This window comes from Rhinoraja longicauda, chromosome 23 (genome assembly GCF_053455715.1).
Source record: "Rhinoraja longicauda isolate Sanriku21f chromosome 23, sRhiLon1.1, whole genome shotgun sequence".
NCBI classification, from domain to species: domain Eukaryota; kingdom Metazoa; phylum Chordata; class Chondrichthyes; order Rajiformes; family Arhynchobatidae; genus Rhinoraja; species Rhinoraja longicauda.
The window spans coordinates 12,870,902-12,886,770 of NC_135975.1; the positions used below are offsets into that span (position 1 = coordinate 12,870,902).

General features: G+C 40.2%; 1 protein-coding gene across 2 annotated transcripts in view; it reads right to left on the minus strand.

Moving 5' to 3' along the window:
- ncaph2 (non-SMC condensin II complex, subunit H2) overlaps positions 1 to 15,869 on the minus strand; it is a 44,777-nt gene that overhangs the window by 6,028 nt on the left and 22,880 nt on the right. For both annotated transcript variants that reach the window (XM_078419649.1, XM_078419648.1), the window contains exons 12-19: positions 14,940 to 15,006; positions 14,214 to 14,318; positions 13,353 to 13,406; positions 11,480 to 11,550; positions 10,416 to 10,533; positions 4,112 to 4,180; positions 3,421 to 3,476; positions 1,842 to 1,943 (exon numbers count right to left, since the gene is read on the minus strand). In XM_078419649.1, the coding sequence (XP_078275775.1) occupies positions 1,842 to 1,943; positions 3,421 to 3,476; positions 4,112 to 4,180; positions 10,416 to 10,533; positions 11,480 to 11,550; positions 13,353 to 13,406; positions 14,214 to 14,318; positions 14,940 to 15,006 (642 nt within the window). The remainder of the gene's footprint in view (positions 1 to 1,841; positions 1,944 to 3,420; positions 3,477 to 4,111; positions 4,181 to 10,415; positions 10,534 to 11,479; positions 11,551 to 13,352; positions 13,407 to 14,213; positions 14,319 to 14,939; positions 15,007 to 15,869) is intronic.

Genomic DNA, 15,869 nt, shown 5'->3' on the forward strand with positions numbered 1-15,869 from the left:
CCCTATAAACTCACCCAGTTCCATTTCCTGTACCGTCTTGAAACTTACCCGTTTCCCACTTAAAAAAAAATGTTTTACTGGAATTTTTATTCTACTGTGTAACATCTTTAAAAAGTGAATTAAAAAAATGTTTGAGTATTAATAGGAATCACATCCAATTTTTCCAAAAAATCTGCTTGTCTGTCACCATAGTCTTGACTGTGCTAGATAGAGCTCTTAAAGATAGCGGAGTCAGGGGGTATGGGGAGAAGGCAGGAACGGGGTACTGATTGAGAATGATCAGCCATGATCACATTGAATGGTGGTGCTGGCTCAAGGGGCCGAATGGCCAGTCCTGCACCTATTGTCTATTAATGCCATTTTACTTTAATATAGTGGTTCCCCTTTACCAACAACATATTAGTTCTTCAAATAACTCAGATTGATCAGGCATTATTTCCCTTGCACAAAATCTCAGTAACTTTGCCAACTAACCCTGATTATTTTTACTAAGTGCGTTCCAGAACATATTTAATAACAGCTTCTATGATTTTCCCCATGACAGATGTTAAACTAACTGACCAGTTATGTTTTCTTAACACAAGGGAAAAGTTTAATGTTTCCTATTTTATTTCCTTACACTGAAGCCTGTTAGTTCTAAGTGTGGAAAAGTTCTCTGAAAAGTCTTTGATTAAAACTATTCATAATTTCTCCAATAAGACTCATCTTTAAGAGACACCCATCCTGTTAATCTTTATCCCATTGAGTTTCTGATTTTTTATAATTTTCATATACATTATTTTTAAAAAGCACATCCCCTCTAGTGCCTCCAATTTTTAAGAATGACCATTTCTTCAAATATGACCAACCCTTAACACAGGTTCAACATGTCTTTATTTTTTAGTTCTAGCCCATAAATAAAACCTTGTTTATTTTTTAATGTTAGTTTATCCTGTTCCATTATCTTAATTATTTGTTCTTGTCGATCTTATCCTTTTGTTACTATTTAACTTATTATGCTGCAAATCAAAATGTGGTTCTTCACATTTTTCTGCACACAGATTAATATCCCAATTACATGCTCATTCTGAAGGTTTATTAATATTTCTTTTCAATTCTGCCAAGGACTTACTCTTTCCGCAACCCCCACCACCACTACCCTCAAAATTGCCAGAATAAATTTATGATTTAATTAGTCATTCATAGTATTTAATCAGCTTAAGTTTTAAATTTTAAATCCTTGAGCACAACCAAACTCAGAAAATTTATCTAACTTGGGAGTTTGGCCAACAAACTACTTGACCCATAATCTTCTCATTGGAAAACTGATTTGGCAGCTTGTTGTGTTCACTTGGGAGAAATGCAACATTGGTTTACTTATCTGAGCAAGCCCGAGAGATCTTTTCACAGGCAATAGTTTATCAGAACCTTCAAGGCAAATAACAAACAAAAAAACTACTCGTGGCAACAAATGTCCATCTACAAAAATGTTTTTGATTTAACCTGGAGATATTTTCACAGCAGATCCCTGTACTTGATTTGTAACCATCATTTCAAACTTAAGTCTATTTATATTTTCCCCTTGTTTATTAGTCTGTCCCGCACGCCATTACATTTACTTTTTAGAAAGATTTCATTTCCTGCCGATTCCTCTCCCCATTTTACTAGTTACTGAACTGGCCACCTGTGTAGAACAACACAATGGTAATGCAGAAATATCAGGGGGCAGGGAGTGAAAAAAAACCAACAGAAAATGGTGCTAATAACTAGAAATTAGTTCCTGCCTCCATCCTAGGCTTTCATCAATACAATCAACCCCCTAAATTTGCTCATTGCATTAAACCAATTGAAGGTACACTCACTTCCTTCACTAATCGTGGGCCAATCTTTTCCTCCCAGTCCTTAACACGGATGGACAGAGCTGTTTCTTGAGCATATTGCTGGGAGTTAGCAATAAACAGTTCCTGGAATAGAAGAATAGATCAGCACTTAATGCAATAACCAGCATTCTGGGTGGAATTTCACAACAAATTAGGGTTTGAGAAAATAAGGACCTTGCATATAAAATGGAAACAGCTAAAACAGTAGTGTAAACTATTCGACTGTGTAGAACTATAAGGGGCGTTTATCAGTGTAGTAATAACATTGTCCTAGAACATTACAGCAAGGATCAACATCAAAATTTACTGGGGAGAATAAAATGAGTTTGAATTTTATTGGTGTAAAGAGATGTGATCTTAATAGTCAGTGTGAACTCGGTGGGCTAAAGGATTTTGTACCTCTACGAATGGAAATTCCCTGCAGAAAAAGCAGGAACTGTGAATACAGAGACAACTAATATTAGATGACAATCTTTCATTTAATTTGGGAAGTATAGAACAAGAGTTAAGCTGCAGAGAAATGGTCAGGGCAAAGGGGAATCGAGAAAAATTTAAAAAAGGAATGTGTACAATGGACAGAAATATGAAGAGATTAAATTAAAAAAAGAAGCTGAGCGCAACATGAAATAGAGATAGCTGATCAAACAAGGAAACAAACGCTCGTTCCAGTTGTAAATAGGGAAGGCAGAATAATTACCCGAAATTATCTAAACAACTTACAATAAATATGAAATTACTGAATACAATTTCAAATCTAGAATTGGCTGGGAGATGTTGATCCTCAAGCTTCAATGGAATAGTGTAGGAGGCAGAGGGCTTTTGAGTGGGAGTGTGGTACAGAACAAAATCGGCAGGCAGAAGCTCAGAGTCGTGCTCGAGGACAATACACAGATATTTCACAAGCAAGAGTCATCCAACCAGCAAAAGAGAGCAACAAAAACCGCAGCATGAGATTTTAGATCAGGTAGGAGTTTTTTTTTTTGCACCAGATCCCAGCAACTGCAGTCTTTTGTTTCTCCATTTCTGTAGAGGCCATATTTTAAGTAGTAAATGCATTATAGCAAGTTCAAAGTAAAAAATGAAAATTGCAGCTTTATTAGACATGGGGATATATTGCTCCTTTACCTCAAACAAAAATGTTTCACTGGTATAGAGTAGAGATTGGACTAGAAGTGGTTGTACAATGTTAATATCATTTCAGGGGACGAAGTACATTATCAGCCACTCGGACAATCAAGGATGAACAATAAAGCCTTGACTTTCTAGCAATACCAACTTCCCAAGAATTACCATTTAAAGTTAACTATTGAATCTTATTGTCATTTACTGCTGTGGACCATATGTTGAAAATTCTGTGTCTTAGAACAGCTCAAATATCAGATTAACCAGTCTGAAATTACTGCATTTGAATTCTTATCAACATTGACATGCTCAAACAGTATGTACTGATCCAGACCCCAAACATGAACATCCTCAAAATATTTCTGCTGATTAAGTCTCGTATCTGAATATTAAATTTAAAAGAAATATCAAAATAAATATTTTCAGAAAGTTTGCATACCACGTTCCTTCTGACAAGCTCTTCGTAACTCACGCCTCCAGATCCTCCAAGAAGATCTGGAATGATAGATGGAAAATTTAATCATGGACAAGAGGACTTCAGAGGAATGAGATTAACTCTTAATCAAAAAGATAAAGAAGCAAGCATATCCAGAATTATAAGGGGAAGGTTCATTCAGTTACAGAGAAGATATACTGGTGCCTGAAGATGAGATAGGGATGGAAAAAGGGGAGAGTGTAAAAGGTTTACTTAAAGTACAGGGAATGGGGGTGGGAAAAAGATGATTCACCCTAAGTTATGTAAAAGGAAAGGTTTGCCCATAATAAGGAATAGATGCAGAGAAGTTAACCAAAATAGATTGTTTACCTAGTTTTGAGGGAGATGGGCTATGGGGGAAATGGTTTATTCAATAACAGAAAGTCAGTGGGAAGGCAGTGAGATGGATATGTACTTTAACAATTATAGCGGAGTGGGAAGATAGAGATCCAGAGTTACAGGAAAGAGGAGATTGTCAATGTCTAACTGAAGTTATAAGGAGGAGAAAGGTTCATTTTAAGTTACAGTGGGAGGTTTACACAGAAAATAGAGGTAAGGGCGGAAATAAAAATGGTTTTCAGTGTAGGAAGATTTATCTAATTACAGGGAGAAGGAACAGTTGCGATATAGTTGGATCACAGGTTTTAATGCTTACCCAGTTTCATAGGCCTGTGGTTATCCTGAGGTCCAATAGCTTCATGTTCCAAATCAATGCCACAGTCATCTAAAGTAAAAGGAACATATGCCAGAAACATGAGGGGTTTCCAGCTGTCTACAATATTTTACTCAACAGTAATCATTTCACCTATCAGTCAAATATCATCTTGATAAAGAACCAGCACGGTGGCGCAGCGGTAGAGTTGATGCCTAACAGCACCAGAAACCTGGGTTCAATCTTGACTACGGGTGCTGTCTGTACGTAGTTTGTATGTTCTCCCTGTGACCGTGTGCGTTTTCTGCAGGTGCTTGGGTTATCGCCCACATTTCAAAGATATACAGGTTTATAGGTTAATTGGCTTCGGTAAAAATTGTACATTGTCCCTAGTGTGTAGGATAGTGCTCGTGTATGGGGTTCACTGGTTGACAGGGACTCAGTGGGCTGAAGGGCTCGTTTCCACACTATCTTTCTAAATTAAACCCACAATTAGTATATAACTGTCTTAACCTTTTACGGAACAGTTTGAAACTTGCATATGTTGGCACCAAAAATTCTATAACTATCATCTCAGTCACATAAGGGATCAATGAGCCCAAGAGACCATAGAACCTTGGCAATAGATACAATTCTTTAAGCCACATCACCCCTCCTGGTACAAGAATGCTGACAGAATTAGTTCAATTAATACTTTTACTGATTGTTCATAACTCAGCCTTGCTTTTGTCAATGAATATACATCATCTCATGATCATCAAATATAATATGAATATCTGCTGTCTTGGAATCAAGATTCCAGAGCCAATTGACAAATAACATGGAACAGTAGTGGCACTCTCTCTCCTTTTGCACCCAAACCAAACTGCCCAAATTAAGAGTGTCCTAAGCACTTTTTGGTGCATTCCAGGAACTAGTCGTGAAATATTTGGTAGACACAAAATGCTGGAGTAACTCAGCGGGTCAGGCAGCATACTGAAATATTTGATGATTGGCTAAACTCAAAACAATCAGAACAAGCTCCACGCCTTTGAAATGTCTTGTTTGTCAGAACCCCAGATCAAGATAACCAGAGAAAGAGGTTTATTGTAAAAAAGTGTCCAATGATAGATGAAATTCATAAGCATGGGTGAAAGAAATAAAGGAAGGGTATGATACCCTCGGACTATCCTTGATCAGACTTTGCAGGCTTTACCTTGCACTAAACATTATTCCCTTACCAGGTATCTATACAATGGATCGATTGTAATCATGTATTGTCTTTTTGCTGACTGGTTAGCATGAAACAAAAAGCTTTTCACTGTACCTCGGTACATATGACAATAAACTAAACGGAACTGAATGTTCAAAATGGTTTGAAGATCACTGAACAATTCATTCACTCCAGTTCAAGGCTCTAACCAGCAATAACCATCAGTAGGTAGTCCTGACTCTTGTTCTCTTCCCACACTACAAATAATTTGCATTTGCAATTCTAACAAGTCACAGATTGCACTTGACTCCTGACAGATTATTGAGTTCTGTTTCTGCTGCCTACCCGAGGCTGAATAGGGAGGAATTTAATCACACCTCATGTAGATGAGACAAATGGTGATCAATAACATGTGAAGACCTCCCAACATTTGATTTTACAAATTCAGAATTTTGATGTCCAAAATTCAAAATTTTACATCAACTTTCATAATACAATTCGTAATGCAATTTTTCAGCAAAAAAAGGTTTGCACGCCAAATGTGCATACGCATTGTGCTACATTTATGTGCAAAAAATTACTATTATTTCCAACAGTCTGTAGTTCTTGGACTACATGTACAATGTCAGGCCTATCATGAGTATATTTTGCTATTTGTAGAAAGGTTATTGAATAGAAATACTTTTTACAACAAAGTAAAAAATGTTTTGTTTTGTTTTTTCTATTTTGTTTTTCCCTTACACTTCCCAATTCTCTTGGTATTGAATCAAAGAACAATGGTCATAAAAGGTATGACCAAGTTATGGAGCTTCATTTAAAACTGAACATACCTACATTTTCATTGAAGACATACTTGCTCCAGTGGTCTTCAACAGCAAATCACAACCGTCCATGTCCCCTCCACTACCCTAACCCCCACCCCTCCCCTCCCTACTCCCCTGCCCCCCTTCCCCCACCTCCACTCCCCCTACCCCTCCCCCTCTCCGCCCCCACTTCCACCCCACTCACCCACCCATCCCCTTTCAATGGGCCTCATGCTACACAGCGAGGTCTGGCCGGGCGAGCGGCGGGGCGAGGCAAGGCCGGGCGAGGCCAGGCCAGACCTCGCTGCGTAGCATGAGGCCCATGGGAAACTTTTAAAGAACAACAGAAGTTAACTAAAAAGGCAATACGGGGAGAAAAGATGAAGTACGAAGATAAGCTAGCCAAGAATATAAAGGAGGATAGTAAAAGCTTCTTTAGGTATGTGAAGAGGAAAAGATTAGTTAAGACAACTGTGGGTCCCTTGAAGACAGAAACAGGTGAGTTTATTATGGGGAACAAGGAAATGGCAGACAAATTGAACAGGTACTTTGTTTATGTCTTCCTTAGTGAAGTCAGAACCAATCTCCCAGAAGCACTAGGGGAACTGAAGGAAATTCACATTAGTCAGGAAATGGTGTTGGGTATACTGACAGGTCTGAAGGCTGATAAATCCCCAGGGCCTGATGGACTGCATCCCAGGGTACTCAAGGAGGTGGCTCTAGAAATTGTGGACGCAGTTGTGATCATTTTCCAATGTTCTATAGATTCTGGATCAGTTCCTGTGGTTTGGCGGGTCGCTAATGTTATCCCACTTTTTAAGAAAGGAGGGAGAGAGAAAACAGGGAATTATGGACCAGTTAGCCCGACATTCGGTGGTGGGGAAGATGTTGGAGTCAATTATTAAAGACGTAATATCGGCGCATTTGGATAGCAGTAACAGGATTGATTGAAGTCAGCATGGATTTATGAAGGGAAAATCTTGCTTGACTAATCTTCTGGAATTTTTTGAGGATGTAACAAATAAAATGGATAAGGGAGAGCCAGTGGATGTGGTGTATTTGGACTTTCAGCAAGCCTTTGATAAGGTCCCACACAGGAGATAAGTGGGCAAAATTAGAGCTCATGGTATTGGGGCTAGGGTATTGACATGGATAGAAAATTGGTTGGCAGACAGGAAACAGAGCAGGAATTAACAGGTTCCTTTCAGAATGGCAGGCAGTGACTAGTGGGGAGCCGCAAGGCTCGGTGCTGGGACCGCAGCTATTTACAATATACATTAATGACTTAGATGACAGAATTAAAAGTAACAGCAAATTTGCAAATGACACAAAGCTGGGTGACAGTGTGAACTGTGAAAAAGATGCTGTGAGGATGCAGGGTGCCTTGGATAGGTTGGGTAAGTGGGCAGATGCAGTATAATGTGGATAAATGTGAGGTTATCCACTTTGGCGGCAAGAACAAGGCGGCAGATTATCTGAATGGCGTCAGATTAGGAAAAGGGGAAGTACAATGAGACCTGGGTGTCCTTGTACATCAGTCACTGAAAGTAAGCATGCAGGTACAGCAGGCAGTGAAGAAAGCCAATGGCATGTTGGCCTTCATAATAAGAGGAGTTGAGTAGGAGCGGAGGTCCTTCTGCAGTTGTACAGGGTCCTGGTGAGACCACACCTGGAGTACTGTGTGCAATTTTGGTCTCCTAATTTGAGGAAGGACATTCTTGCTATTGAGGGAGTGCAGCATAGGATCACGAGTTTAATTCCCTGGATGGTGGGAGTGTCATGTGATAAAATAATAGAGCGACTGAGCTTGTATTCACTGCAATTTAGGATGAGAGGGGATCTTATAGAAACATATAAAATTATTAAGGGATTGGACAGGCTAGATGCAGGAAACATGTTCCCGTTGTTGGGAGAGTCCAGAACCAGGGGCCACAGTTTAACAATAAGGGTTAGGCCACAGTTTAAGAATAAGAGATGAGGAAAACCTCTTTCACCCAGAGAGTTGTGAATTTGTGGAATTCTCTGCCTCAGAAGGCAGTGGAGGCCGATTCACTAGATGCATTCAAAGAGAGCCAGATAGAGCTCTTGGGGCTTGTGGAATCAAGGGATATGGGGAGAAGGCAGGAACGGGGTACTGATTGTGGATGGCAGTGCTGGCTCGAAGGGCCGAATGGCCTACTCCTGCACCTATTTTCTATGTATCTATGCATTCTAGTAAAGAGCCAGAAGATAATATTCTTTCACACTCTATCATTTTAGCCCTTTACTCTTTGTAAAATGTTTGGTACAGGTGTGTTTCCCTTCATTGGCCTCAAAATCTTTCACTTTGTCCAAAAATGAAGACCATCGATGAGGCCTGCACATAAAAGTGGGGAGAGCAAATTCAAAATTAAACTGTCCAGTGCAACACTTCAGTGAGCAAATGCCCAATCCAAGGTACAGGCTCCCCAGGACAATGTTGATCAATTCAAATCCAATTCAATAGATTGCTTTTGAAAAATAACGTTGAGGGTGTGTAGACAAAATAACATTGGGGGTGTCTGAGACAGCAGTTGGGGAGTAGAGGGTGGGGGGGAAGCATGTACGAGTCAAGCAACTGAGAAATAGGCCCTTTGGCCCATCACATCTGTGCCAACCATCAAGTACCCATCTGTTCTAATCATACTTTCTAGCACTCAGACTGTAGCCCTCTGTGCCATGATGCTTCAAGTAGCCAATTAAATACTTGGGTTTTTTTTTGGTTTTTTTTTAAAGAGTACCTGCTTCTAACACATACTTAGTCACTGAATATTTTTGAGGAGGCAGATAGATTTGCATTCACAAATGACACCAAGCAATGTAGTAAGAGCAGCAGTATGGTTTTTATAGGATCAGTCATGATCGTAATAAATGATAGCGGAGGCTAAAAAGCCTGCTCCTGCTCTCATGTTCAGTGTTACTATATTTTGTAACGTCCTCAAAATGTGGGTTCCCTCTGCTCTGCAAGATGCAAATTCAAGGTAAGGGAAGTAACTTCACAGACTCCGCTTTACATGTGAAATTTCACTACCACAAATGCAAGGAATAAAGTTGTTTGAAAAAGCAGAAAACAAAATATGAAATGATTGTTCATGCACAATAATAGCAGTATGGTTTAAACCATACAAATGGCTTGATGCAGCCTGAACATTGAAATTCTACCTTGCCAAAACATTACAAGACAACTAAAGGAACTACAGATGCTAGAATCTTGTCTATTGTTAAGATATTGTTATTGATCACCAACTTAAATTTCCTGTTGCTTGTCTGACATAGCTCATAATGCAATATTCTGGTCATCAAGGCACAGACAAAATACTTTGGTCAAAAAGTGGAACCTTTAACAGAATGGTGCCTGAATTAGGGGGTAATAGCTAAGGGAGGATGGACAAACTTTGGTTGTTTTCTTTGGAACACCGGAGGTTGAGGGGAGATCTGATAGAAGTATATAAAATGATGAGGTATAGATAGGTTAGACAGTCAGAACCTTTCCCCCCAGGTTGGAAATGTCAAAGACTAGAGGGCATGTTTGAAGGAGATGTGTGGGGCAAGTTTTTATACAATCAGAGAGTGCCGATTGCCTGGAACAAGCTGCTAAGGGAAGGGATTTTGTGCTATTTTAATACAAGGTACTGAGACTGTGCAGTAATTTTCCCTAGTTGAAACAAGGAAAGGCACATAGGATAGTGGCATTTAAGAGGCTTCTAGATAGGCACATGGATATGCTGGGAATGGAGGGATATGGATATGTCTTGGCATTATGTTTTGCACAGACATTGTGGGTCATGGGGCCTATTCTTGTGCTTTACTTTTCTGTTCTACATTAATGGAATCCTAGCAGCCACACACTAAGTATTGGGAAAGATCAGAAGCAGTCCTAATCTTGAGATGTGTGTGACAGAGCCTCATCAGGTTACAGGAGATATAAACATCATACTCATGTCAGTACCCTCTTGTGGACATTGAACTTTTGTCAATGGGACTAATTCGTTACAATGCTAAAAACTTGATTCAGCACTCTGCACTTTCCGCTGCCCTGTACCAATTGTTCATGAGTTCGACTTGATGGTATTAATGCATAGTCTGTTTTGATAACATGCAAAACAAAGCATTGCACTGTATCTCAGTACACGTAACAATAAACCTAAATCCAATGGCGAAGGGCTGGAGATCGATGCCCATGGTCAATTCTCATGAGTTTTTGTATTTGTTTGAATGAAGGAAAATTATCTTACAGCCCTTACTCAGCACCAAGTATTAAGTAAATAGTGTGAAACCCCTTCTCTTCAATTACCTTCTACTTCCTCGTAATCCAGATGGTCTTCGGCTTGATCCTGCAAGTCATTTAGTTCTTCTTCCACACTCCCTGCTTCAGTTTCTAACTCTTCTACTACCCGCCCACGTAGAGCAATCTGCAGAGGAAAGACTTCATTAACATAATGATAAACAACAACAGCAGGAGCACTGACACAAACCGGAATGTATCTGCAAATGCATTAAGGACCACAAACCATAGAACCTGAATCAGAATATATATATTCCAATTCCGTTTCAGACTCCCCTAAATTACCCATTAGCAACCCAGAAACCAAACAGATTCCTTTCGCCATTTCATCCATCTAATTGTCGACACAATTCCAGAAAATTAATTCATAGATCTCTGAACATGGAGCAAATTTCACCTGCTGTGATAGATCAGTTCATGCTCAAAAAAGACCCTAAGCCACATGCGCCACCTCGAACCATGCACAACTCTGACATCCTCCTGATAACGCACCCAACATCAAGGATAGAGCGGGCCAAGTATTTCCCTTGCCCCCCCCCACCTTGAAACATACTCTTCCTCAAAACATTTACCTACTTTCAAGATGGTCTCTGACTCACTTTAAGACTTGCTCCTCCCCTCAGAAAAAGGTCATTCATCCCATCCTTGCTTGCTGCACTATTCAAAAAGATGATTTTTAAATTTTTTATCCTATCACCATTTTTCTCTGCCATGTCTTACTTACCTTCTCCCCAAACAAGCCATATTGGAGACACATCTAATCATATATCCGCATCATCTCCTCGAGACGACAGCCAATATACAATTTTGTTGATAAGCCAAATCACATGTCCCACTTTTGATTCTGAATCAAACCATGTACCCATATCTGGAAGAATTACCAAAAGAGATTGTAGTATCTCTAATTCTAGCTATGAACAGATTATTCAGCAGAGACAAAGAATCATCGCAAGGTTCCTAGTTAAATGATCCCCCACCACCCTGATCCAGACGAGGAACCAGAATAATAAATATTTCTGAATTTGACAGCATCCAGTGATTATTCTCTGCTGATATAACTTGCAAACACTCACCATCCTCTGCTGATACTTCCTTTGTGCACCAAGTCTTTCCTTCGTGTGTTTCCAGTACAGAACTTCCATATCTGCAATGCAAACATTTTAATAATCAATCAAACCTCTACTCTAAATATAAATTGATCCCTACTTTGCCAAGCCTGCTCTGTGCATAGAACACAGAAACGTGCAAAGCACAAACAGGCCCTTTATCTGTGTTAAAGTTAACTAAATTAAAAGTTGAACTCATCTCCTCTGCCTGCATGTGATCTTTTTCCTTTCATTCCCTGCATTGTCCTCCTTTAAACTTTCTCCCCTGAACTTAAAACTATATTCTCTAGCCTTTGACAATTCCATCCTGGGAAAAACATTCTGACTGTCTACTTAATAAGGTCATAAGGAATAGGAGTAGAATTAGGCCATTCGGCCAATGACGTCTACTGCGCCATTCAATCATGGCTGATCTATCTCTCCCTCCAAACCACATTCTCCTGCCTTCTCCCCATAATCTCTGACACCTGTACTAATCGTGGGATGATTCTTGTCCACATCCATTCTTGGCTCTATTTTACCTGATGTAGTTGTGGTCTTCTCCCCAGATACTGCCTTCACACCCCTTCAATTATATCATCATATTCTCTAAAAAACAAAACAATGACCCCTTGACCCTTTATAAACCACCATTAAATCATATGCTGTATTTCTAAGCTTTCTCCTATCAAATATACACCTCTATTCCACAATTCTATTTTAATCGTTCAGACAGGTGTCTACTCCATCCCTTATCACGAGGGCAGCCTTCGAAGTAACATATTTCATAAAATTCCACACCTGATCGATCTTTGCAAATATTCAGAAAATCTTATACAACAGCTTTGTGCAACGGAATGAATCTCAATATAGAAATATAGAAAATAGGTGCAGGAGGCCATTTGGACCTTCAAGCCAGCACCACCATTCATTGTGATCATGGCTGATCATCCACAATCAGTAATCAGTGCCTGCTTTCTCCCCATATCCCTTGATTCCACTAGCCCCTAGAGTTCTATCTAACTCTTTTAAATTCATTCAGTGAAATGGCCTTTACTGCCTTCTGTGGCAGAGAATTCCACAAATTCACAATTTTCTGGATGAAAAAGTTTTTTCACATCTCAGTTTTAAATGGCCTCCCCTTTATTCTTAAGAATGTGGCCCCTGGATCTGGACTCCCCCCAACTTTGGGAACATTTTTCCTGCATCTAGCTTGTCCAGTCCTTTTATAATTTTATACGTTTCTATTAGATTCCCTCTCATCCTTCTAAATTCCAGTTACAAGCCTAGTCTTTCCAATCTTTCCTCATCCCGGGGATTAACCTTGTGAACCTACGCTGCATTGCCTCAATAGCAAGGATGTCCTTCCTCAAATTAGGAGACCAAAACTGCAGACAATATTCCTGATGTGGTCTCACCAGGGCCCTGTACAGCTGCAGAAGGACCTTTACTCCTATACTCAAATATGGACAGTTTTTCTACGAACACAACTCTCTGTAATGTGGGGGTGCCTGTACTGCAGTCCACATAAACATCACTAGAAAACATACTTGATTTCTCTTTAAAGTGCTAACATCGAACTCTTCCATGCCACTGGCTTTCCTCGACCTCCACAGCAAATATGCCATGTGGCCAGAGAACTAGTCTCAGACCAAATAGGGAATGAAGGTTATGGGAAATGGGCAACCCATGGCAGGCAATAGTCCTCAGCAAAGGAATTAGATTCTGTCGAGATTTGGGTGATATTCCTCATAGCCTACTCTCTCCAATTGTTACATTCAATAAAGTCAGACATGATCTCTCAATGAATCACTGAGATAAGAACAAAGTTCGGTCCCACTTTATCGGGACTGCTTCCCACCTGCAAACATTGGTCCTCTCCTTTTGCTCTTCACATCACTCTGTCCACCATAATCTGAGAAATTAAAAACAAAATAAGAAAACCGTAGGGATCATGTATTGACAGATAAACACATTGAAGCACTGTAAAGAGAATCAGAGAGAAATCAATTTTAACAGTAGTGAATGTCACTGTACAGAATATACTAATAGTAACAGGATGGCACTGCAGTGCTGTCACTAAAGCTACTGCCTCACAGTGCCAGAGACCCGCATTCAATCCTGATTTTAAACTTTGAGATACAGTGCGGAAACTAAGTCTTTGGAATGTAGGAGGAAACCGGAGCACCCAGAGAAAACCCACGCAGTCACAGGAGAAAGTACAAACTCCATACATGCAGCACCTGTAGTCAGGATCAAACCCGGGTCTCTGGAGCTGTAAGGCAGCAGCTCTACCATTGTGCTGCCCATCTCGGGTGTTATCCGCGTGGAGTTTGCAAATTCTCCCTGTACTCCGCTTTCTTCCCAAATCGGGTGGTTTTGTAGGTTAATTGGCCTCTGTAAAATCACCCCTGGTGTATAGGGGGTGGATGCCAAAGTAGGATAACATAGAACTATTGTGGATCAACAGTCAGTGTGAAATCAGTAAACCAAAGGACCTGTTTCCATGCAATATCTCTAAACTAAATCAAGCATGCCATTTCAAAACATACTTTGTTTTATACTCTGGATAACTTTCTTGTAACAGAAGATAATCATAATAACAGATTCACACGTAAAAGAACCTTGCATCATCCACGCTCAGTTGTAGACTATCGGAACACCAGTCCAATGTCTGAGACTTACAGTTTTCAATGGGATAACCCAGACAGCACGTACTCACATGTTGCACAAAACCATTTCCCAAACTCTTTCAATTTTCTGAAGGTTTTCCGTTTCCGTTTGCTTCCTACGACATTGATACATGATGGAATGAAAAAATGCCTTCCTAAAAAAAGATAAAAAGTTACCCATCAGCATTCTGAGAACAGAATTCATCAAATATCCCAAACATTCATATCCAAGCACAGTGGATGCAGTTTACTCCATCAAAAAACTACATTTCAGTTCCTCACCCAGGCCTCTTGAACACCTTCCAAACCCATAACCTCCACCAACAAGCACAACAGGGCGAGCAGGCTCATGGGAAGAACACCATGAGGCATGCCATTCAGACTTCACTGCCAATGGTCTAAACCCAATGGCACTATAGAAATACTTTGAATAGAAGAGCAGATAAATAATAAGCAGTAGTTCACCACGAGCTTCTCAAAAGGCAATTGGGCATGGGTAATACTTGCTAGCCTTGTCAGAACTTGTAAAATAAAACATTTAAATTGTTTCTTATAGTCGTCAACTGGTTGAGGCTTGGTGTTGGCCCATATTTGCACAGGAAATCCACGATAAGTATCCTGCACAATTACTGTCACAGGCTCCCCCAGTTAGATTATTGAAAAGGAATCGATGATCATCAAAATAGAATATTTCTGTTAGCTAGGTGTTCAAATCTTCAGGCCGAGTTCCTGAAACAATGCAGATACAAAGAAACTGAACAAGGTAAATAGGGCACCTTTCTTGAACGGCTTGTCTTGTGTTGTTTCAAAGGGGTCCAAGCTCCTCCAGGGATCGAGCACTTCCTGCAGTACAAATAAAAGGTAATTGAACAAGTTGTACTGCAACTGTATACCTTTGTTGCATAGATGTCAGTGTAGTAGCAGTCCTGTAACACAAGCTGACAGGTCCATTCAGAAGAGCAGCAGATGCATGGGAACATCTTTCAGATTCCCCTCCTGGCCACCATCCCCCCGACTTGTATCTCAGATTCTTCCCAATTGTTTAGTTCAGGTCTTGGGATTTGTTCTAGCACCATTAAGAACACCCAGAATACAACAGCAAAATTCAAGAAATGGTACTGTATCTCCTTATCAAAAGGGCATGCGTAATAATTCTGATTTTTTTTTTAATGGTCAGTTCTGCAGAACAAATCCATGGCAACATACAAGAGATATCAGTTCCAATCGCCTATTATAGACAATAGGTGCAGGAGTAGGCCATTCAGCCCTTCGAGCCAGCACCACCATTCAATGTGATCATGGCTGATCATTCTCCATCAGTACCCCGTTCCTGCCTTCTCCCCATACCCCCTTTTAAGAGCTCTATCTAGCTCTCTCTTGAATGCCCACCTGTCTGTCTTTTCTATATGTTGTGTACCCCTGAATATTCTGTTCCCAGCCCTGGTCCTCTTGTAGCCGTGTCTCTGTGATTCCCACAACATCATACCTGCCAATGTCTAACTGAGCCTCAAGCTCATGCACTTTAATTTTTATACTTTGCGCATTTAAATACATCCAAAGTATTCACCAATTTCTGTTCCCTTTGCCACCTCCTCCTTCCATGCCCCCGTTCACCTTTTCCTCCCGTCCCTTTCAACCCATACCCCTCCCTCTGACTTGGCACTTCCTTCATTGAGTGACACCTTTTCATCTCCATTTCACCTTTT